Here is a 25,867-nt window from a genome sequence, read left to right on the forward strand (position 1 = left end):
GGTTCCTGGCCAATTGTATGCTACTAAGATTGTCATAATATATGATAATCTTTCTCTCCACATGAAACCCCAAAATCAAGTAGCTTGCATAACTAAGCTACCTCACATGCTGCCACCGTAGCTCCTCTATACTCTCAACAAGGCAACTGTGGGCTGCCTCTTGTTGCTGCATGTCATAGCAGCACTCCCCACAATGAAAACGTAAATCCACTAGTAGATCTCCTGTCTGAGATGCTACCCACCCAATTTGCATCTGTGTACCCATATAGCTCCAATGGTACACCTGCTCCATAAAACAATGCATAATCAACAGTGGCCCTCAAGTATTGAAGTGTGTGTCACACACTGTTAAGATGTGGTTTACGCAGAACCTCCATAATATGGCTCTCTAAGCCAACAGTGTAGCTCAAATCTAGCGTGCTAATTGTCACATAAATCAAACTCCCCACAATCTTCTTGTACATAGTGGGATCCTCCAACACATAACCTGCATCTACACTAAGCTTGCCATTTTGATCTAATGGCATTGAGATTGGCTTACAATCAGCCATCCCATACTTGGACATGTCCATGCATACTGTCTCTGTGAGCCAAATACCCTCAGGTGTGCGAATGACCTTAATTCCCAAAAATTAGCGTAGATCTTCCAAATCCTTCATCTCAAACTTCCTTTTGAGAAGACTTTTCACATGCTCAATCTCTTCCAAGTTGTCACCCCCAACAATAAGATCATCTACATAAATGGTGATGATCGCAATACCCTTATCACTCTTGCACACATATAAACAGTGATCTGCATCTGCCATATGAAAACCAATAGTGACAAGATACTCAGCAATCTTTTCATGCCATGCTAGTGGAGCTTGCTTCAACCCATACAAGGCCTTACAAAGCTTACACACATACTCTGGGTGACCTGTATCCTCAAAACCTAGTGGTTGATCCATATACACCTCTTCTTGCAAGTCACCATGCAAGAATGCATTTTTGATGTAAAACCAGTCTTTATCTGTAGCCACCGCAATCACAACTCTCACAGTTGCCATCTTTGCAACTGGGACAAATGTCTCCTCATAATCAATCCCATGTGTCTGCGCATATTCTTTGGCTACCAATCTAGCCTTGCACCTACTTATGCTACCATCACTGTTATGTTTCACCTTATACACCCACTTACAGCCAATAGCTTTCTTGCCTTCAGGCAATGGCACCAAATCCCGTCTCATTTCCATACAATGCATCCATTGCTTTCTCCCAACATACATTTCCATACAATGAATCCATCTCCTCATCTATTGCTTTCTCGCAACATACATTTCCAATAGCCTTGTCAAAATATGTGGGTTCTACAACCTGCACAACTTTTTGCCATATACACCTAGTGATGTGCCACATAACCATCATAAGTCAACCTCTGCACAGGATTTTTGACTCTTCTAGACCTTCGTAACTTTGCATTCATGGCTTCCATAGCCTTCTTCACACCAAGTGTCCTCATTGCTGGAATCCCAAGCTCCTCATCAAGGCTCATCTCCGAGCCACTAGAATCTCCATCAACAAGAGAATGCCCTGCAGAAATATCAGGCATACCAAAGGACTCAACCACTTTCTCTTTGCCTTTATGTGATGTACCAACTACATTTTTAGGACTAGTATTATGACGCAGCCTGCCACTCCATGGTCTATCAACAGAACTGTTGGATGAGGACTCTCTTGGTCCACTCAATGACTATGAATGCTGACTTGCATTCTGCGTAACTGTATTTCCACTTACATCAGCCCCAATAGCATCCTTTTCAACAGCATACCAGCTACTCATCTCATCAAATACAACATCTCTACTTACTCTCAATTCACCTGTAGAGCAGGATTATATCATCTATATCCCTTTTCCTCAAGGGGAATACCCAATAAACACACATTTTTTTTCTTTTGGATCCAGCTTGGTACGTAACTCATCTGGCACATGCACATATGCAATACATCCAAAAACTTTCAAGTGAGACAAATCAATTTTCTTGCCAATAAACTTCTCCTCTAGCATTACATCATGTATGGCTGCAGTAGGAGTCCTAGGACGTTCATGATATAAACTGTTGTAGACACAACCTCAGCCCAATAGCTATGTGGCATATTCTTCTCAGCCAATGCTCGTGCTATCTCTACAATGTGCCTGTTTTTTCGCTCAGCAACTCCATTTTGTTTGCGGAGTGTATCTACATGTAGATTATCTCTGAATACCATTCTTTTGCAAGAATTCAGAGAACTCATTGGAGAAGTATTCTCCCCCTCCATCTGACCTTAGGCACTTCACATGCTTTCCTATCTGTGTTTTAGTCCCATAACTCTAAAATTCTAAAAATGAGTGAACACTTCATTCTTCTCCTTTCCCGAGTCTAAATAGACATCTTGAATGCCTTGTATTGTGACCTGAGACCATGTAGACACACTTCCACCTTATCATCATCATCAACAAAAACACCAATTGATGCAAAGGATTCCACAATGCCCTTGATCTTCAAAGCATAATCATTCACAGACATATTCTTCTTTTCCACAATATGACGCTCATTCTTCAACTGAATTTTTCCATGTTGGTTTCATACAGCTTCACCAAGGTGTCCCATGCCTCCTTAAATGACTTGGCATCCTGTATATGCCCAATCATTGTGTCATGTATGCTGATAGAGAGCTAATACATGACTTTCCTTGCTCCTTGATTCCAATCCTTGAACTCTTTTATATCTGTAGCAGTTGGATTAATCTCCGATGCTGCCTCCTCATGTTCACCTTCAATGTAATCCTAGTAACCTTTTCCCATCAAGAAATTGGTCAATCTAAACCTCTAAGCATGGAAGTTGTTCTTGTCAAGCTTCTCTGTAACAATATGGTTTATTCCATCATTTGACATCTTTTCTACAACACAAATTTACCAACAACAGTACTCTTGCTTGACCTACACAAACTGTTGTATTCTCTACGATACTATACTGCACCCAAATTGTCACAACCAATGTCCTTACTTTACATACATACACCCAATGGCAACTTTCATACCTCTTTGCAGCACACACATTGTGCACAACCAATTGCCCTTCCTGCAGTTCCAAAAACAGAGTTCTGAGAATTGAAACTTACCTGCAGTGCTTGAACTGAAAAACGGAGGTCCAAACGCGCCCGAAACACGTTTTCAGCCCAAAAAACATTGTCCAATAGACCAAATAGTTGCCCTCTAGCTCTCCTCCTACAAAGAAAGCTCCTCAATGGAAGTTCGTTTGTTGGTGCCTCCGACGAAGAGCTCCCGACAAGGGTGTAGTAGCCAACACAAAGGAGAAGAGTAGATGAAGCTCTTACCCTTGTACCGCTTCATGTGCTTATTTTACTTGCTGCTCAGCCCTTAGCATGAACGAAGCTCTGATACCATGAAAAGATGTAGGGGAGAAGAGAGCTTGAGCTCTTGCAAGCACACATGTACACTCACACAAACCCTAGAAGAGAACACACAAGGTGAGAGGTTGAAATTTCTTCTTCTTCTTCACACAACAACAGAAGTCTACAATGAAGATAAAGTGACTAACACACATAATAGAGTATGTACAAGCGGTCCATAATGTGAACACGCTAAGAGGAGTGGGTAGATGTGGACTAGTCGGTATAGTCCAGCTGTAGAATCTCTGGCGAAGATATGTCGGTGCCAGCTACTAAACCCGCCAGTGATATAAATGTCGAACTGTCATGTAGGCACCTCGTGAGTGTCAGCTCATGTTGAGCTTGACATCTCAACAATGCCCAACTGGCCAAATGTGTGGACATTAGCTTTAGGTTTCTTTCAGTGTGAACTTATCATTAGGAAGTGTGTTGTGTTTTGTGGAGTGCAATGAAGGAAAGCTATGGAGCTTCTCTACTTGGTGTGTGTTGATGAAATGAGGGCAAGTATGGCTTAGGTGTGTCTCCTGTGTTCCCCTCTATTCTATTTTCAATCACTTGAACCACAAGATAACCTTAAAAAAAGAAAATTGGATAAGCTACTTGGTGAGACAAAGTGTAGTAGGTTGTTGCCCCACTAAAGTCTAGAAACTCTAGTAGATTGGGAGAAGGGACATCTCTTACTTGGTTTACTAGTACCTAGAAAGTACAAAGTAAAAAACATAGATGCTTATATGGCACCATTAAGATGTGCTCCAAACCTTATGGGGGTAGGCATTCCTATACATAATTATCTAAAGGACCTAATTCTAGGTTAGCCAACATAAAGGGAATATTGATGTGGACAATGCACAACTTTCTAGGCTATGCCAAGTGGTCATGTCTTGTTACAATCATACATATCCTATTTGTGGACCTCGCTTAGATGAACGTTATTCTCAAGCTTTAAAGAAGATGATATATGAAGGTCATATTAGATACTTCCAAATTATTATCCACAATGAGAGGGGAATATTAGATGACCACCTCTAAGAATGAAACTTAGTGATTGGTTTGAATCATGGAGAGTGAATGGAAATTTGGCACTAGATGGAATGTAAAGACTCTCTACTACCAACTCTCATGATATTAGAATAGTTTACTTATAATTAACCATCTCTTAGACACAATGCACATACTTAAAAATGTGGGTACTACCCTTGGGAGCACTTGATTGGTGACAAAGAAAGTAAGGCTACATAAGATGATCTAATGCAAGTTCTAATGCAAGTTCAGAGGATGGAAGTTCTATGGCCACACTCTATTGATGGTAAAGTAATCCTACCACATGCATCTTAGATTTTATCAAAGAGGGAGGAGAGAAGAGTGAAGAAGATGATTGCATCCTTCCACACACCAACATGCAATATGCATTGTTTTAAGAGTGCCTTCACAAATAACAATAAGCTTAGTGGCTTGAAATATCATGATTGGCACAAGTTTGTGTAGGTATGTATGACTAGTTTAGATTTTTTTTCTCCTTAAAATTTGACATTGGATTACTCATCAAATTTTTTTAATTTATGGCAATGTTTTGTGGTTTATGCTTCTTGTTGCAATCAAAGACTGTTGAATTGAAGACATTAGGATTGCCCGATCAATGGATTAGCTAGACAGATTTCTTCAAAGGAGATCAAGTTGCAATCCATTGAGCAAGAAAGAATTAACTCAATAGAATCTATGTGCTTAATTTGTAAAGCATTTTCTAACTACTGTTCTCGCTATCCAATTAAACTTGTTAGTACACGTAGTAGATGAGGTTGCAGTAGTAGCAGGTACTATCCATAGAGTTGGTGAATGTTATTTTTGTAGAAATCTATGAAGATCTTAAAGGATTTTATGAGGCAAAGAGCAAGGCATGAAGGGAGTATAGTAGAAGGTTGGCTAGTGTACAAGAATCACTGGTGTATATCTCAGAGTTGATGAGTGAGTAGTTGGAGAGGAAATGGGATCACTCACACGATGGATGAATCATTACAATAAAGATCAACAAGTTGTGAATCTTGAATTCTCTTGAAATGGACAAGGATTGATAGATATAAAAATGCACATATAGAAATATGAAATACTAGAAGAGTTTTTAGGAGAAAACACAGGAACCTTCCATACTCACTAGATCTTGCTCTTCTCCCCATCGATATGCCACTCAAATCATTAGATGATACTCTTAGGCAAAAGAAAGGAATAATGGTGAAATAATTAGTGAGTGAGATGTAGAGCTTGAAAAAGGATAAAACTAGCATGTAAGTAGCTTGAAGTATGTAGATGATCAATTTGATTTACTTTTATCGTGTTCTAGTTGATTGTTTTTTTTGTAAAATGTTTATTTTTTATCCTAAATTTAGAGCTTTATGATTACATGGTTGTCACTTTCGTGTGGAGAACATAGATAAGAGAAGAACAACTTTTGATTATGGAGGGATGGCTAAATTTCTTCAAGAGAGTCGAGCAAGTCTTATGGGACATCATAAAAATAAAATTTAAACGTTTTGATATATTTCCTTTTTGATATCAAACGGTTCAAAGTAGTATATAATGGTCCACATACAATAGTGAGAGGAGAGAAAATTAGATTCTCTACTATAGAATCAACAAAATTGACAGATATTCGTGATACATTTGTGCTACCACAACAATGTGAACAATATATTTTTTTCTAAAAATTTACAACAAAAGCTTTTTTATTCTTATATTTGACTATAAATAACAATACTACTTCTATGATATGATGTATACGTAATAGATAATCTTACAACTAGATTTGTTAAACTCAAATCGGTGGTATGTAATATATAAGTTGCACCTTGAAGCAAACAAATATTCGAAGATAAAGATGTTTAGGAACAAATGGAAGAAGAAGAAAGTACTATCCTCAATGACTTGGAGGAAAATCAAATGGATGCTCATGATGCCACTATTGTTACGGATGAAGATACTACCTCATCATCATCTACTGAATCTACACTAGTACATCCTCAAGTTCTTCAATGGATGCTAATCATGAGTCACCTTTTAATCCTATGTTGGAAGATATAGGAGATAGCATTAGAAATTGGTATCATGAGTCACCTTTTAATCCTATGTTGGAAGATATAGGAGATAGCTTTAGAAATTGATATCATGAGTCACCTTTTAATCCTGCTCTGGCAACCTGGTTGAGACCAAATTCGGTTGTCCACACAACTCACCATCGAATATCGAGGTAAAAAAAGAAACATGATTGCACACACTTTTATCTCCCAATGACTTCAAAAATCAACGTTTCATCAATGTATGTGTATGCCTCCCTTATGTGATTAAGCATAAAAAATCAAGGAATTTAACCTCTACATTGGACCTTGGATTTTCTGCATGTCGGAGCGGATCTTGGACTCTGGACCTTCTGACTGGATCATGTTTGGAAGGCTTATACTCAGACTAACGGGCGCTCCGATTCTAGATTCTCTAGCTCTGCTCTACGGATGGCTCTAGCTCGAAATAAGACCTTGGGAATAGACATCAGAAGGGTTCGACTGACAGACTCTCCCACAAATGGATGGTCCGCCGACTTCAGACTTTGGAGCGCTTTGAACAATACAATGATAGTTGTGCCTCCATGCCCATGAAGGTGAAAATGAAAAGGTATGTGGGATGCTAAGGGGTATGGGTCTCAACCCTTCGAAAATTATTATTTAATGCCTAAGGTTACTTTGAGTATTAGAGTGCATGCACACGGCTAATAATGTTTTCACCCTTTCCAATCTTTGCATAGTTATTATGTTTTCACACTTTCTAATATTCCTAGATCCACATCTACCGATTCTTGAGGTTGTTGTCACATGTGCTCTCTCGGACCACTTTAGGTGATATGACACATGCTTGTCTTGGAGATCTTAGAGGGCGGGTAGCTACATGTGCTCTTGAAGCTCTTTAGGTGATAGGAATGATGCTTTTCATAGAGTTCATAGAGATTTAGAGGTCAAAACCTCTCCTATTCCATGTGTAGTCATCGAGGGTGTAATTGCTTTGAGAGGAGCACTTTGGATAACCCATCTCTTATTTAACAAGTTGAGACTAGTCACTATATTTTGCTATAGGTCTGGTAGGATGAGGATGATTTTAAGGGGCCAATACCATTGGCCATGTACTCCAAACTCATTGAAGTGATGAGGTCTACCATTGCCCCCAAACTCATTGAAGTGATGAGGTCTACCATGACTAGATTCCAACCCATTGAAATGATGACCCATCTCATCGAAGTGATGACCACTCATGTGTAAAGGATTCCAATTTCCATTCACCCTTGGTTCATCTAAAACTATACCTTTGCCTCTGTCAAAATTTATCCCTTGCATTGACGAGACTCCATTCATAGGACCATGCATAGGCATACCCGACATACTTATTGCACCTTAATGCATCAATGTCAGAGGCAAGTTCTCCTTTCCAAGGATAAAACCATGATTTCTATCACCATGGTGCATACTAACTTGAGGAGTATGTGATGCATTTGCATGTGAAGCTCCCACAAAAGGTCCATAAGCTTGTGGCCCCATTGGTTTAAAAGTGTTGGGTGCATATAGATGCAACATAGGTCCACCGTAAGCTTATTTGCCTTTATCCGCATCTTGCCTCAGACTTGTGAGCCCATCATGTAACTCCTTGATCATAGAGTCAAACATGTCCACCATGAACTAAATTCTTTGCTCCATCCTTTCAATCATACTTTGCTCCATCCTTTCAATCATACTTTGCATAAAATCATGTTGTTCATGCTCATGTCCCCACCATCCTTAGGCATTCGTGGAACATTAAGCATTTGTGGGACATTTGCATCTTGATGCATCCCTTTACTATTGCCATTAATTTCTTCTTGCATAGCTCCTTGAGCATCTTGTCTTGCTTCTTATCTTGCATCCGGTGTGCCCGCTTCGTCATGCTCAAGAGCTTCCTTGTAGTTTCCTTTGTTGGATTTGACCTTCGACATCATCTTAAATGTCCAAATTGTTAAGATTTTAGTGATCTAGGATCCATTTGTATTAGTCCTTAGTGGATAAATGCTATGTGCACCTTAAGGATAGAAGTTCTAAGGTCATAAGGTTTCCCAATTACCATGGTTAACTGGAGTAGGCATGGTAGGTATCAGCCTTGATTGAGGAGTCACTTTATGGTGAGTCTAATGAGACAATCAAGGGAAGGTGGAGGCATCTTAGGGAGACTAAGCGCTTACCTCTAGGAGATCTATATATTTGAGATCTCTACACTTATTGTGTACATGAGAGGAGACTTTGTTCTTGATTTGTGCAACATACCATTTGTTGGCAATATTCTTTATCACTCTTAGTGATGAGTACCATCATCTTTGTGAACATCATCATGTGGTGCATGTGTTTCCCCCTATACTTGTGTAAGTGGCATGCATAAGGTTAAGAGAGGGAAGAGAATTATTCCATCCTCATCTTCAAGTACAAGAGAGTGATAGGAGAGAAGCGTTTTGTGTGACAATCTCTATGTGAGAGAAGGCCAAACCTTTGAGAGAGGAGGAGCAAAAACCAACTTGAAGCTAAGAGTGAAGCTAGGTTGGAGATTTCTTAAGGCCGTCATCAACAATCTAAAGCTCTTGATCAACATCAAACTCAATGGAGTATAACATTGATGCTAGAGCAACCATATAATGAAGGTATTCTTTATTGTTTTTCTGAGTGTCAAAACAGTGTGAACATACACCCTATTTTTCTTAGTGTCAAAACGGAGTGAACATACACCCTGATTGGAGGCTTTCAATACATCCTTTTGGGAACCTTCTTTAAGCATTTTGTTAGGGCTTCTGTAGCCCAGATCAAGCATCTCGCGGCTAAAGCCCTAACCCTGCAGAAGTCCTGTAACTCGCCGCCTACAACCACAGAATCAGGCAGAGGTCTTGAGGCCCTGTTGAGTAGAGAAGAAAGGGTACATTGAAGACCTTCATTAGCCTCAGCCTATATAGCACATTCGATGCATTCTCTAAGGGCTTTTGTAGTCATGCTTGTGGGTGAGTCAGATTAGCAAAAAACAAGACCAAAATCATTGCCTATGTGAGCATACACTAGGTTCTCTTGCAGTTGGTTTGTGAAGTGTTTACTACAGAGAACCCTATGCTAATTAGAGCCTTAATTAGCCTCTAATGTGTGGATAATCGGTAGGATTATAAGTACTACCCTCTGATGCACCTCATGGAGGTTTAGCTCCACCAAACCAATGCCGATTTGGTCCCCGATTTTTTGGAGAAATCAGCCTCCATCAGTAGCATACCTTCCTCCTCCATTTTAGGAGGGAAATTTCACCTTTTAAAATTATCTTGGTGATTTTTTTTAAAGGGTCTAAAGATAAACCATTTAACTACATCTATGTGATTATCCCTTGGCACTTTTTTAACACAATTGCAAATCGCATTGAGTGGAGAGTGTGTATATCTTTGTGACAAAATTGTTATGTATCATGCTCTCATGCTTTAAAGAGCAATCATTCTGAGTGAGAAGTTAGATCTACTCAAGACCAATGCCTAGGTTCATTCACACTAAAACCAAGGCACAACTCAAGTTATCTAAGGCATCTCATAAAATTAAAAAGGAAAAGACATTGTCCCACTACTACCATCTAGCACAATCACTTAATTTCTCAGAACGTATGTACACTCAAATGCATTTATTTGGTGAGGGAAAACTCTGATTTGGTAGTGTGTGTTCATCACTTTGTGGGATCATTCGGTGTGGTTATCATACCATTGTACACAATCATGTTACTAATAAAGGATCTCACTTATCACTGTGTGTGAGTTGATATAATGTTGCATCATATCTAATTCATCGCGTCATCACTATGGTCACTTCTTGGAGAAATCTGAGAATTTTTATGGCTCCAAATACCACACATGGAGCATCAAGATGCAGATGGGATTAGTAGATCGAGAACTTTGGGCCATAGTTAATGGCACAGAGAGAAAGCCTTCCAGGGACCCTAATAGTATCACTAAGTGGACGAGCAATGACTCAAAGGCATTATCATTTATCATTTGTGGGTTAGTAGATAATCAAATTCATTAAGTGAGCTCTTCCAAGAGCTCTCATGAAGCATGGGCTCGTCTTAAATCCATATTTGGCAAGTCAAATAATGTAGTAGCAAGGATGTTTCTTCTATAGGCTTGAAATGGATGACAAGGAGATAGTAGCTAACCATGTTAACAATGTCAAGAGTCTAATAGATCAGCTCAGTGGATTTGGGGTCACCATTGATGAAGAGGAAGTAGTTTTTATCTTACTTGCTAGTATGCCTGATCCTTATGAGTAATGTGTGTCTGCTCTCGCAAGCTAGGCTAGCATGACTCTTGCATCAGTTGCCGCATCTTTGATTCTTGAAGAAACCAGGATGGAAGCCAAGAAGACTTCTAAGGAATCCACCTCACGGGTTCAAGTAGACTCAGCTCTCATCATGGATAAGAAGAAGAAGAAGAAGTTTCTCAGGACTTGCTACTACTGCAAGAAAAAGGGACATGAAGCCAAGGTTTGTTTCAAAAAGAAGTAGGATGAGGAGAACAAGAAGAAATAAGACAAGCATCCTGGGAGCATCCATCATGACGCCAATGTGCTACTTATACGTTGACTGATACACTTCTTTAAGCTTTGTGCTACTTATTCTTTTTAGGAGTTTACGCGACACTCATTTTAATCTTCTTAACTACACATCCTGTGTGGTATAGATGTAGATCAAGAGAGGGTGTTGGGATCTTAGTGATCTAGCATTCATTTGTATTAGTCCTTAGATAAATGCTATGTGCACCTTCGGGATAGAAGTTCTAAAGTTAACTAGAGTAGGCCTACATGGTAGGTATCACCCTTGATTGAGGAGTCACTTTATGGTAAGTTTGGTGAGACAATTAGGGGAAGGTGGAGGCATCTTAGGAAGCCTAAGCGCTTACCTCCAATAGATCTATATATTTAAGGTCTCTACACTCATTGTGTACATGAGAGGAGACTTTGTTCTTGCTTTGTGCAACATACCATTTGTTGGCAATATACTTGGTGGTTCCTTTGTGGGCAAAAGGCTTCTTTCTCTTGCATTAAGGTAATCATGATATTCATTGCTTATCATTTACATTCATGATGTTTATTGTTTAGTCTCTCATATGCTTAGTGCATCTATTTACTTATTTCACTAGCAGTATGTATGCTTATGTGTGGGATTGTTTATGCTTCACAATCTAGCTAATTAACATCATTAGCATTGTAATCTCATAATCTATTTTCTAACACAAACAACTTTTGGAAAGGTTCCTAAACTCCAACTTGAATGATCTTGGGCTCTATCCACTTATGTAGCTGCCTTTGACTTGGGCTCTATCCACTTATGTAGCTGCCTTTGACTTGGCCAACCCTGTAACTATTCTCTTTTTCTTTTCTTTTTTTAAAGTCGACTTCAATATAAAAGTGACCAAATATTGATCAAACGGAATCCGATTTTGAAAATCTTTAGCTTGATGGAATATGCTTTAAGCAAGCGCCACATATCCATGTCAACACTCTGACCAAGTTTGATCGGCAACGTTTCTGTATTTTGACCCCCTTTTGACCAATCAACTATTGCTATTTGAACAAGTCAATGGTGCCAAAATTAAGAGCTCTTTGGTTTGGCAGCAAGCTAATGGCATGTACAACACACCCACATGCTCAAATCTCAAATTTAATTTGTTGTTTTTGACTGGGCACCACTTTTGCCTTGTGGTGAGACTTGCTGATTGGAGATGCAAACGATGTTGGAACAGAGCACTTGAGGGCTCCAAATGTAGCCCTTGGAGAGAAGAATAAAGCTACGTAAACCACTTTAAAACAACACCAACTCTTTTAGACTGAATTAGGGTTTAGCACCACAATAGAAATTTGTTGAAATTGTCTCCACTTGCTATCCACTCCTTCCCTTTGCATTGGCAATGCCTCGGAACCATTAAAAAGCATGCACTACATCAATTTGCATCCAAAACGAACCCAAGTGCCATATATATATATATGCTTTTTGCAAAAACGTTGATGGCATCTCTTTTGTATTTGCATCGAAATCTCAATGTAAACTCAAGTGAATTTCAATTGCAATGTTGTGCTCATTGTTTGTCAAAACTTTGCCACACAAAATACATCAATCAACAACACTTAGAGGTCAATGAAGCACTTTGAAGCTTGCCAATCTCTCGGCCAAGATCTTCCAACCTCCTTACCCAAGTTTGAAATCTAAGAGCAAGGGTTTGGGCCATGTCTTTCCCACCATGTACCTAATCCTACACCTTACCACTTTTCCATGGCAATCATGGCAAGGTAGATTCAATCCATGCTCCCCTTGGCCTTTCCTCCAAATGCCAAGGTAGCTTCATGAATACACATTCTAGCTAGTTTTTTTTTTAATAATTAAAAGGTGTTTACAAAAGGTGTGTGTTTGATTTAATACCAATGAGAAGAATCACTTACATCCAAACCAGTAGGTATAGCATGGCAATCTATTGTGATTGAAAGGTGTTTACAAATGTGTGTGAAAGCCAATGATTTAATACCAATGAGAAGAATCACTTACATCCAAACTAGTAGGCATAACATGGCAATCTATTGTACAACAAACCCCAAAAACATCAACTTCCATACCCATAACTACCCCCAGCTTCTTGCTTGAACTCTTCTCCAATACTTCTTAACGTCTTCGTCAAAGTATCTCAATGCACATATGCAATAAGCTCTCTATGCATAAATGCATGAAGACCCCAAAGATGAAGAGCACTTGCTCTCAATAAACAAAAACTTGATGAATGATATTCCCAAAGCTAAAAGCAATGTAAGGCATGATCAATGAAGTCAATGGGAATGTGATTATGCAATTGAAACCAAGAAACCCCCAAATGTAATCCTAATTCTGTTGAATTTGCCCTAAAACCCCTTTCAACCAAGAAACCATAATTTTTCCATCATATTGATGCAATGAATGCATAGATGATCAAAGGGAAGCCTAATGAACAAGATTAAGGCCCTGGATTCCCAAAAAGTAGAGAGAAAACCCTAATTTCTCAAGAATTTCAAGATAGAGAAGAATCCCATGAAATCCCATGCTTAAGCAACAATTAATCCCATATATAAGTAGAGCTAAGCATGAAGAAGGGGATTATTGATTCCAATGATTATCAAAGTTAGCCCCCAATAATGGCCTATGTTAGTATATATACATGACCACCCCTTTCACACTATCACTAATATTGTCGGGCATGGTCCATTGGCATTGGGCTCATTATTCATATGAGACCCGTTCACTTTGTTACAAAAAATGAGATCTTACATGAAGATTCAAGTTAAGTTCCATGAATTTTGATGGGCTTCATGCTACATAAGCCATGTAGGAGTGCGTTACTAGTTCCTACTTGTTATTTTCATGTATAAAAATGCCCCCACCCTCATTTCAAATACATAATTTTTTAATGTCATCAGAGAGTACATATTGCACAGTTTTCAACACCTAGACTAGAATCTTATAGCATAGGGTACTTTCATGGTACTTTAAATCACCTTAAAGACTCTATATTAGAGTTGCATTAATCTCATCATATGGTTGGGTGTGCCTGGTGTTGCTCTTTATGGTGTCGGTGCGGTACCTAACTCCCTAGCAATCCCCTTCCTATTTCTTTAGCCATTCTTAATAGATTGGCAGGTGTTGTGACTCCCATGTGAGGGCTCACTCTGATTGGTTGCCTTTGTGGAGCTTCATATGCCATTCTTCTTATGGCTATCCCACCCCTGCCTTAGCCTCTTGTAGCTCCAACATGTCGATTTACATGTACCAGTGGGTCAGGTGGTATTGGAACAGCTCCCACATTCCTATTCACATCATCATCCAAGACTGCTTCTCCCAGGTTTTCCTCTTGTAACAACATGCCTCTCGTATACTCCTATAGCTCTAGGGTTCTTAAGATTGCATCTACTTCAACCTTGGTATAAGGTTTCTCTAAATTTTCTCTCGACAAATTATATTGCCTGTGAGAGGTGCTACAAGAGCATTTCGGCTTGTCCTCCTCCCATTACCTTATCAATTTCCCTAGCATTGTCTCATGTAGCCAAGTCATCTTCATGTCTCAATACCTTGAGGCTAGAAGAACCTTACCTGCACATTGCCATATTGAAGGCATGTCTCTCAGCCAACTCCCTATAGAGATCTAAACTGATCAAGATTCTCTTGTTCAAGCCTTCTAAGTTGGGTTTGTGCTTCCCTCATTCTTTCTTTAATCTCAAGTTCCCTGGAAGTGGGGAAATACATTTCACTCGTCCTTTGTAAACTTATAGAATCACTTCGAATTTAAGGAGTAAGTTGTACCATGGGTTAAGGATTCCCAGGTAACCGTTCCTCCATCAATTGTTGACCTGTACTCCCACATCTTCCAGTGCTTACTTCCCTACCTGAGCTCGATGGCTATCCTTGGCAGTCTATGGAGCTTCTCTTTCAGGATCATAATTGTATCCTAGGATTTATTGGGCTAAGCCCAGCTACTGTTGGAGAAGAAGTATCCTTCTCCCCAGCCAATTCCTCATTAAGAGAGTTCTCCATGGTTTCCTCACTACTTTGATGATTTAAAAGAGTTTTGCAGAGCAAACATGCTCCTTTGTGTACTAGTCGTGCAAGCTGGCCTTAGGCTTCTCTCATAGGAGGATCTTGGTTGGTTAGATACACTATCATCAGGGAAATGTCATCACCAACAACAAGCCTTCATGACCTTAAGTTCATGAAATGGTGTAACTGGTGAAAATGTTGATTTGCACACAATTGAAATTACTCAGGTTTGCAATAACCAGATTTTTGTAGAATCACGGATGTGATCAAAAATCACAAGAATTTATTCTTATCTATTTATTGTAGCTACCCCTAGTGTTAGGGCGACCTTAGAAGGCGAACTTAGAAATACCCTTGAGCATTTATTTTAATGGAACTCAAGGTCTCAGTTTTGACATGATCTTGCAGGGTCAAGAATCACACATGTGATCCTTTATAGAATCACAATGATCTTCACCCAAACAAGTTCAATAAATGTATATATGAGTCCTCTATATGAGTCCTCTAAGGCCCCTAATAACTGTTTCAAATGTCAAACTTATCAAATTGTCAAGTGGGTACACTGTGAGATTGGTGATGTTGGCAATCACGGTGTGATTATTACCAATCACATGGGCATTATTTGAAGGCATGATTTATGACATAGCGGTAGAGTCACTGGCATTATTATCACAAACCATGATCTCGAATCGTGATCCATGTCACAATTGTATAAGATAAGATGAAATCTATCTCAGAGATAAGGTGCATTTAATGCATAACTCCAGGTTGGTGGGATAGCTAAAATTGTCAGAGAATCATGACGTGATCGAAAATCACGAGTGTAATTTTACAAACTACAGAATCATGATAACGTGATTCTATAGGTTTTGACAAAAAATCAATGGTTTGGGAGTGCAAATCTTAATTTCTCCAATTCAAAATTTCTAGATTGTTCCTTTTTGCCACATGAATGTTTGAGTTGTAGCAAGCAATAGGATCAATGGCTCTTTATTTTTTTAAAAAAATTTTAAAATTTTTTTAAAATATAAAAAATGGGTGTTATTGCATAATCACGGCATGATTATTGAGTTCCCACCATGCAAGTACGTATACAAATGCTTTGTTTTGTTGCTTTTCTAACTCTTAAACAATGCAAACAACCATTTCAAATGCTAAAACAATAAAAAATAGCCCTTTTTTCTCCCTTCTCACAACCTTTTCCTCTTCTCAACCTTTTTTCTTCCTTCTCACAACCTTATCCTCTTCAAATACTAAAATAATAAAAAATAGCCCTAAGGGAAAAGAGACTTGTAAAAGAAGATGACAGACAGTACAAATAGAGTAGAAAGAGACCGGTGGCTCCCCGGCAACAGCACCAAAAATGTTACTATAGCTACACTACCCCTCTCCAAATGTAATGGATAATGCTTACCTTAACACGTCGTGGGGAGCTTGCCATTATCCAAGCTCGTATCTCTGAGGACTCCAAGTTGTCTTAGTGGTAGCTAGCTCCACTCCTTTGCCTCCTTCCTCAAGCTGTTTCACCATGAGGCTTGTCTCTCCTCAAACAAGGACACTCACTCCTATCTACTCTCATACTCATATGCACAAGCATAAGAGAGGAACATGCACCAAGAATGAAGCTTTCTCTCCTCTCAACTCTCTCTCTCTCACATAAGAAAGAAGGAGATAAGACCTCGATTGGTACAAAGGGGGATTGTGTCTTATATTATGAGAATTTGTTATTTATACAACTAGCCCTTATTCACACCAAAACTTTAAAAAAGATGAGCTAAATGATTACAAGATACATAGGTTTGGGTGCTGCCAACCATTCTCATAATTACAACATTTACAGTGTTGCTTCATGACACTTATTGTGCTATCTCTCTTATGTAATGGAGAGATGCTAAGTTAACCTCAAAATGGGGTTAACATTGATTAGATATAATTCACTTACCAAGTACAATGCCTTTGTATGCTTGTAGCCTTATCTTTAGACCCATACAAATATCACACTCTAATAAGTGGATGCCACATGGCACACTTATCTTATCCACTTATAAGAGTGTGTGCACACACTATTAGAACAATAACCCTTTTAGGGGTTCTTCACACACACACACACACATACACACACATAAACATGGGTTCACACACAAAGAGATGTTGCACTTAGCTCTCAAGATTCACACACATGAGGCTTCGAATCTTGAGAGCTCAGTGCAACATCTCTTTTGGGAGCTAACTGTGATTTTAAAAATAAGGAAGGTCAGTGACTTGTCTAGTTTGGATTCCTCCCCAGAGAAACCAAGTCTTACATAACATCTCTTTTGGGAGCTAAATGTGATTTTAAAAATAAGGAAGGTCAGTGACTTGTCTAGTTTGGATTCCTCCCTAGAGAAAACAGGTCTTACATTGCCCATTAATGCTTGGGCAATGTAGAGGAAACCACATAGGAGGCCTAAGTGGTATTTTCTTCCCATGAAGATGGACCCTCATTGGCTTCGCTACTACGTCAAGGCCATAGACCTACATGAGAAACAATGGCTAGACAATGAAAAATGTAAGGGCACACCTTAAGATGCGTGCCCGTATAATCGATTATTTTTAATTTGAGTTTTACATTGGAAGTAATCTTGTGTATTATGTGACAGTGGCAAACACAATGGAAGAAAGTGTCATTCCTCGAAAGGGGATGGATTGTGGCCACTAATTACACAATCAATATAGCAAATAAGATTTGTAATTTCCTAAGCCAAATAAATTCAGGCAGGGTTGCCCCAAACCTCCTAACTTAGTTCCATATCTCACTAGCCATAAATACCACGTTGGATTTTGATAAAGCTCCTATAAGGTTAAGACTTACACAAATGAAACCCCCACATCTCGGTTGTCCTGAGGTCAAAGGAAACCCCCACATGCTGATCGTCTCAAGGTCAAAGGAACCCTAACCAACAAGCCTCCATAAAGATTCCATCAACAAGTCCCAAACCAAAGATGGAATGGAGACCTAAATCCATGCCTATGTGCCACCACTAAAGCTTAAGCTAGATTAGAGGGCAATGGCTATCTATTGCCTCTTTACTCAAGAGCCAACACCACCCCAATGCAGTCAAAGGATTACTTGAGCACCAAGAATCAAGAGGGTGGCCTTAACCATTTCCACTCTCATCAAAGAGACGAGCCGCTGATGGTGCCAAACCCACAAGAGAGCCACACACCAACCCCTTACATATGTACAGGTGAAGCATGTGCTACATGGATGAATGTGATGCCACTAATGTCAACTACGTTGGTGTACTTGATTGAGACTTAGCCTTCTAGAGCTAGTAAGGAAAATGGCACACCAAACCATATCTCTCGTGGAAATAAATGTGGGTGTCTCACTTTTGAGGAATTGGATGGGGTTTAGAGCAGGAAAGATAGAAAAAGGAAAAAGGGGGAAGAAAAAAGACGAAGAAATAGAAAGGAGGAGAAGACAAATCCTCACTTAGCAAACCCACTAACCTCTCCTTGCATGCCAACCTTATGAAGAAGAAGAAGAAGAAAGAGAAAGAACAAGATGCTAAAAATTTAGACGAAGAAATAGAAAGGAGGAGAAGACAAATCCTCACTTAGCAAACCCACTAACCTCTCCTTGCATGCCAACCTTATGAAGAAGAAGAAGAAGAAAGAGAAAGAACAAGATGCTAAAAATTTACGAGCAACCACTCATAATCACGAGCAACCACTCATAATTTACGAGCAACTACTCATAATCACGAGCAACCACTCATAATCACGAGCTTGGCCACTCATAATCACGAGCAACCACTCATAATTTACGAGCAACCACTCATAATCACGAGCTTGGCCACTCATAATCACGAGCAACCACTCATAATCACGAGCTTGGCCACTCATAATCACGAGCTTGCCCAATAATCTCAAGAAGTGCATGATTGTAGCATTGTTGAATCTCTTTATAGCCCTCTCATCACCATCTGCATCTCCAAAAGCACCAAAAGAAGAACCTGGGAAAATATAAGCTTCCAAAGTGCATTAAACCATATGTGTTCTATCTCTCAATTTTAGTCAAGCTCCTAGAATTGTAAGAACTCTGACAACTAGAAGCTTCAACGCACAACAAAACACGGCGTGCCTACATATTCTTCAGGCCCACAACCAAGATCCGTCATAATCTCTCCATCTACATTTAACTAAGAGAAAACTTTGCAGTTCGTGAAATTAAAAAGCTAAAAATATTTTAAAGCTTACTTCTTTTCACCATGTGAGTCCTTGTTTACACTTGAGTCAAACCTGAGCACTTCACATAAGATAGATGTAGACATTTGTGCAAGACATGTGGAGACATCTGTACACTTACCTAAAACTTGTTGAGATATCGAGCTCAACTAGTGCTACAACGAAAATTGATGACCTACCTGGGTGATAACTTTCACACTTATGTCATTGGCATGGTTGGTGCGATTATGGTTAATATACTACCAGTGGATGCTAGGCTGTGTGATAGCCACTTTGGAGTATTAGAGTTATGGCATAGTTATAGCGCTAGCTCATATAGTCGGGTTCATATTATAGACTGACTACTTTGTATGTTCTTGTAGGAGAGTACTTTCCCTTTATGTATGTACTCTTATCTTTTAGTTATATGGTTGTAGAGAAGAGAAGAAGATAGAAGAAAATTCAGCCATCCATCTCTCTTGTGTCTTACACTCTCTTGTATGTGTGTGTGTGTGTGTGTGTGTGTGTGTGTGTGTATGTGTGTGTGTTTGCTTGCAAGGAACTCAAGATCTCTCTCTCTCTCCCACATTCTCGTTATGGTATTAGAGCTTCGGTTCATGTGAAAGCTAAGGAGGCAAGCAAGAGGCAAGAATAAGCAAGGAAGGAAGCAATACAAGGATAAGAGCATCATCATCATCATCTCTTTCCCTTCTTGGTTTAGGTATAACACGCTTGGTAGCTCCGGGAGCTACACATCTCCGATTGAGGGGTTGTCTTTGCAGGATCAGAGGTGCTTGTGTGGCACGTAGTACTTTGTACTGATGTCTTGTGGCCAGAATCACGTTCGGGCGCGTCTCGGTCTAGATTCTGTCACACTGCAAGGTATTTTCAACAGTTTCGGGAAGAACTGTCCTCATTGGTCAAAATCTAGTTATTGCAATGCAGCAATGCATTTTGGAGTGCAGGCAGTGTTTGCACATGTATTGTTGACACTCTGTGTATGTATATGTACTTTTGTTAGATTTGGTGATCTACAGGTTGTGTTGAAGTACCGTTGCAGCAGTCACAGAAGATACTGTTGTGTTACAGGTTGCATACACAAATTGTCTGTTATAGTTTTTTTGATTGTTGCAGGAAAACATGTCTAGTGACGGAATCGATCAAATTGTCAATGAGAAGGTGGATATGAGAAGCTAGATCAGAAAAACTTCCATGCCTGGAAGTTCATAATAACTAATCTCCTTATGGGTAAAGGATTTTGGGACTGGACTATGTTGAAGAAGACAATGAGAAGTCTCCTGAGTTGTTTGAAGATAATGCCACTCCAGTAGGCATAAAGGCATTCAAGGATTGGAACCAGGGTGCAAGGAAAGTCATGTACTAGCTTTCAATTAGTATTACAGACATAATAATAGGACACATATAGGATACCAACACTCCAGCAGTTGCGTGGCAGAACCTGGTGCAAATGTTCTAGACCAACACACAAAGGCAAGGAAATTGTAGCTAAACTAAGATCTACATGCTGTGGAAAAGAGAAGCATGTCTATGAGTATGCTTTAAAGATCAAGGGCATTGTTGAATCCCTTGGGTCTATCAATGTATTGGTGGAAGATGATGACTTGGTGAGTGTCTGTTTGAATGGTCTTGGCAAAGAGTACAAGCCATTCAAGACCTCTATTTCAGTCAGGGAGAATATTCTCGACTTTCGGGACTTGGTGTCTATGTGTTGATCATAGAAGAAAAGGCTTTAGGTGAAGACTCTTCGTCACAAAGCAAGAACACATCAGAATAGGCCTTCTACTCCAATTCAGGTAGAGACAGAGATAGAGGTCGTGGTCGAGGCCAAGGTGGTGGCCGATAAGGAAATCAAAATTCTGGACAACAGTCCAATGATTCATAGCAGCAATCACACACAGGTGGAGGAGGCCAATCTAGAGGCAAGGGGAGACAAAGAGGCCGAGGTGGTTGGCAAAGAAATCAGAATGCAAATAGCATAGAGTGCTATTATTGGCAAACTAGGGTACATGGCAAAGGACTGCTATAAAGAGTAGAATGACATTAAAAGTGGAAAGTTGCAGCGAGGCAACTATGCATCATCTAGTAGATAGGGAGGTGATGACAGAAGTGAGCAGCTGTTTGTGATGCAGCACATGTTCAGTTCCATAACTGTCAAGATCTCAAGATATATGGTATGTGGATTCTTGCTCCTTTAACCATACGATCGGTCATGCTAAGTGGTTTAGAGACATGCAGAAAATAAAAAAACCAAATTATATATAAACATGTAATGATACTTCGTATCCCATTGCACATTGAAATCCAATCGCGTAAAGCATTGATATACTTTGTTGGCTACCAAGCCTCAAGGTCATTAAAGTTGATTGGTAGTGTCAACTTATAGCATATCATCCATCTCTGTGGTTGAGCCTTTGAGCTCTTGCAGGCAGGTCCTTCTTCTTCTTCATCAACTCGTCGCGACCTCTGTGTAACCAGGCGTCTCCCGTTCCCATTCTTTAGTAGCCTCAAGGGTCCTTATTCCATTTACACATTGCCCTCCATTGGATAGCAGGCGAGAAAAGAACTTAGACAGGGCTAAAGTCTGAGCTACTCGAGAATTTTAGAGCTGCAGTAGGAAGGATTTACACGATCTCTCTGATGAAGGGGCCAGGTTTTCCTCGAGACCATTGCAGAATTTCTTGATCATCCTAAAAACAAGCAGAAGCTATCCACATCCCATGGCCGGTTTTCTCAGGAAATTTTTTGGGCATTTTGGGCTCTTCAAGGATGAAATCCGCCATCACGAGCAGAGCGAAGGAAAAGCCCCCGCTGGCTTCACTGTCAAAGTGGCTGTACCTAATGAGAAGGGCCTCATCGCACCTGTCGTCTCCGAGTGCTCGCCTGGAGGTGGGGGTGTCCAGGTATCATTATCTATTCAGCATTAGGTTTTCTCTATAAGGCATTTGTATTTCTGTAAATCCACAATCATGGTTTTAGTGAATCTACAACTAGGGTTTCTGATACTTTGTACCAAAATCAATTCTGATCTAGCATTGATACTTCTGATAGGTCAATCTAGCCCAAGGTTTTCTCTTGGGTTCTTGTCAAAATCTATTCTGATGGGCATCCTTGCACCAGTTCTTCCCTTGACTTGGACTTGGGCGGTGGTGCCTCTACTCTTTCTTAGGGGTTCAAGTAGCAATCATGCGTCTCTCCTTGTCATGGACTTGGGATGGTGGTGCCTCTACCCTTGCTGAGCGGCTTGATTAGGAGACAAGCATGCAGTTTTCCTCTTGCTTAGTGTCTAGGGAGGTGGATGGTTCTTGACCTGACCCTAAGGCTAGGGTTTGGAGCTACTACTTGATTTGTTTTTTTACACTTGAAACACTAGTAATTGGCACCCTTACATTTGTATCTGGAAAATACTCTTTCTATAATAAAGAATTTTGAAGGGGGGTCAGCTTCTTTGGGCCCGAGTGTGTGTCTCCTCTCACTTTATGCTATGTGAATGGTATGTTAAGTTGTTATTTTTTAAAGGACTTGTTAATGTGAACTCAGTAGTGAGAGAAAGAGCCTCTATTGATCGGGGAGGAGGGGGGGTTACATTGGTATCAAAGCGCAACCTTCCTACTCTTGGTGAAGGAAGACAGTCCTATCCATTGCTGTGTTCTCATTAGCTTGACTTAACACTGTGACTCACCATTCCTTACATGAAAGACACTACATGCAAGCTTTGTAGGCAATCTCTAAGAAGTATTTCTAGGACTCTCTAAAAATTTTATACACCATGTTGCAGATCTCCTAATCTTTAAAGAAGCAGCATATGAAAAGATGGACAAGATTTTTGGACAAGAGGCAAGAAATTCTAAAGTTTTTTTGTAGATAGAGTGCTATAGTCTTGTAATACAACCACATGAGAGCTGTGATGCTCATGTGACCAAGATGAAGTTCTTAATAAACCGGCTTGTAGGTCTTAAAGCTAACGTTGAAGAAGATGTAGAAGATGGGGCCCTAGCAGTGCTCATAAAGTCTATGCTTGAAGAGCTTTATAGAAATCTCATCACCACATTGAAGAACTTGCCAAATCTTACCTTGGAAGGGATTGTAATCTCCTTTAGGAAGAAGAAAGGAAGGTCAAGAACAACATTGCGGAGGGAGACAGTGTTAGAAGTCATCTCCTGTCTAGAATTATACACCAGGGCCTTTGTTGTGGGTGTGCCCGCCCTTATCAGGTGTTTTATCATTTTTCCTCACTCCCCGTATTTTTCCCCTATTTTTTTCCCATTTTTTTGTGGCTTGGGAGGCAGCCCTGTAGTGGCGGGTGGACACTGAGCCTGGCCGAGTGCATCTGTGTGATAGCCGACTGCACCTCATGAGTCGTGGGACTCTCCTGCTGCTGGCCGACTTATCTTGATGTTGGCCGACTGTGTTTTATCCAGTCGTGAGGTTCTTGTGTCCTGTCGGCTGCCCTACAGCAGGCCGACTGCTGATGTGGGGGCATATATATAGGCCCCCAGCCCCATACCACTATTTGTATCATTTCTCGGGATCTTCTTGTGTATATCAGAGCAAAGTTACACGCCTACATCTCTCTTTCTCTTGTGCTGTTTTTTTGCCTGCGTTTTTTGCTCTTGTGTTCCCAGATCTGGTCATCATCTCCGCTGCGTATTCTGACATGGTATCAGAGCCCTAGGCTCTAGATAGGTCTTGGGATTTGTGTGAGCAAGAGGGGGACTGTTTTGTGGCTGATTGGTGGACTGTTTTGGGCTAATCGGGAAGAGAAGGTGCAAGAGGAAGGCGGGCTGATTTGCTGGACAGCCACTTGCAGGTTTTAGTTCTTCTTTGTTCCCACCGACCCACCCTTTTCAGAGTACATCCCCGCTATGGCAGATCTGTTTGAGATGGTCGAGAGACATGTGAAGATCCCGACACTCCCACGTTCCCGGTGGACCGTCAGTTGGACGGGAGCAACTACGGCATATGGAAGGTGATGATGGAATCCGTTCTAGAGTCTTACGACCTCGCCGATTTCGTCGTTGTTGGTGTTCCACAGCTGGAAGTAGAGGAAGGGGAGTTACCGTCCATCCGGAAGGACCGGGAGGCCCAGACACAGATGTGGGATCGTGTCAACGCCAGGGTCCGTTCGTTTATTTTCCTCAACTGCACACCACAGGTAATCAATCATGTAAAGCATATCACGCTGGCCAGAGGTATATGGCAGCATTTGGCCTCACTTTACAACAGGGTATCGCCCATGAAGAGGATTTCCTTGGAAGTACAGATGCGGGTTATGAGCCTTGCAAAGTCGTCGACGATGCGGGAGCATATTAACAAGCTGCAGGCTCTTCAGCAGGAAGTTTTTCAGGCTGGGAAGGAGATATCGTCAGAGGACATGGCCATAACGTTGCTGTCGCACTTGCCCTCTTCGTACTCAGCATTTTACTCCTCTTTGATTACCAGTGGCAGGCTCAGCACCATCACGTGGGAGGAGCTTGTGCCCATGGTCCTGGACCAGGAGGAACGATTCACGAATCCTCCTCGGGATGGAGGTTCGGAGGCCTTAACTGGCCAACGGTCGAAAGGCCGTAACTCGGGCAAAGGGAAGGCTTCATCGGAGAAGTCTTCTGAGAAGAAGTCCGACGCTGACCGCGAGAAACTGAAGGCAGAGAGGACCTGTAATGATTGTGGCGAGAAAGGCCACTACTGGAGGCAGTCAAGCGGAAGACCGAGAAGGGTGAAGATTCCTCAGCAGCAATCATGAAGACTCTGGCTTTTGTGCACCTGGAGGTGATGGACACCGATGTTTCATTTTCTTCAGGCAGGGAGGAGATTGGAGGACTCTCCGCAACGGATACTCGGGAGTGGATTCTCGATAGTGGTGCTTCCAGTCACATGACTCCTTCCCGTTCCGGTTTATAGGATCTCTGCAGGTGTTCTGGTCATATTCTTACTGGGGATACGTCCACTATCCCAGTTCACAGTGAGGGTAGGATGGAGATAGTTCCCGATGGCAGAGGGGGGAAGCATTCCTCCCAGGTGTTGTATGTTCCGGCACTTGGTTTTCATCTGTTGTCAGTGCATCAGGTTTGCAAGACTGGCGTACGGGTGGAGTTTGATGAGCATTTTGTTGCTCTCCGGGACAAAGCAACAGGCCAAGTGGTTTGGGAAGGCGGAGTGGAGAATGGAGTTTATAGACTTTCAACACTCTCTCTCCCAGGTCCTCAGGATTGTGATGATGAGTGGCAGTCTGGTAATGGCCACTCAAGTGTGGATACGCTGCAGGAGCGGGCTTTCCGAGACCAGGTGGTGGATAGCTTGCCAGTAGATGGCAGCAGTTGGCAGGAACTTTCCAGTACTGATGTTGGTAGTTCTTGTGTTCGACAGTCAGAGGAAGCTGAACATGTCACTTATGCTCTGATGTCTCGTAGTGTTCGGGACAAAGAACCTCCAGTAGATGAGGATGTTCCTTCCACGGGGACCTTTCGGAAAGCCAGGCAGGTGGCAGGTGCTTACTTGCAGAAGGAGGTGGTTTCTCCAGGCTTTGTGGTTCCGGATTCAGAGGGGGTGGTTGACACGTTTCATCAGGTTTCCAGGACTTGTTTGTGCA

General features: G+C 40.9%; 1 protein-coding gene across 1 annotated transcript in view; it reads left to right on the forward strand.

Moving 5' to 3' along the window:
- Positions 1–21,650: 21,650 nt before the first annotated feature.
- Positions 21,651–25,867, forward strand: part of LOC147630320 (uncharacterized) — a 40,622-nt gene continuing 36,405 nt past the window's right edge. Inside the window, exon 1 of the mRNA XM_086809973.1 lies at positions 21,651–22,181. Within this exon, the coding sequence (XP_086666099.1) occupies positions 21,999–22,181 (183 nt within the window). The 5' untranslated portion in view covers positions 21,651–21,998. The remainder of the gene's footprint in view (positions 22,182–25,867) is intronic.

The sequence above is a fragment of the Cibotium barometz genome, chromosome 16 (genome assembly GCF_041138505.1).
Source record: "Cibotium barometz isolate CiBa-2024 chromosome 16, ASM4113850v1, whole genome shotgun sequence".
NCBI lineage: Eukaryota > Viridiplantae > Streptophyta > Polypodiopsida > Cyatheales > Cibotiaceae > Cibotium > Cibotium barometz.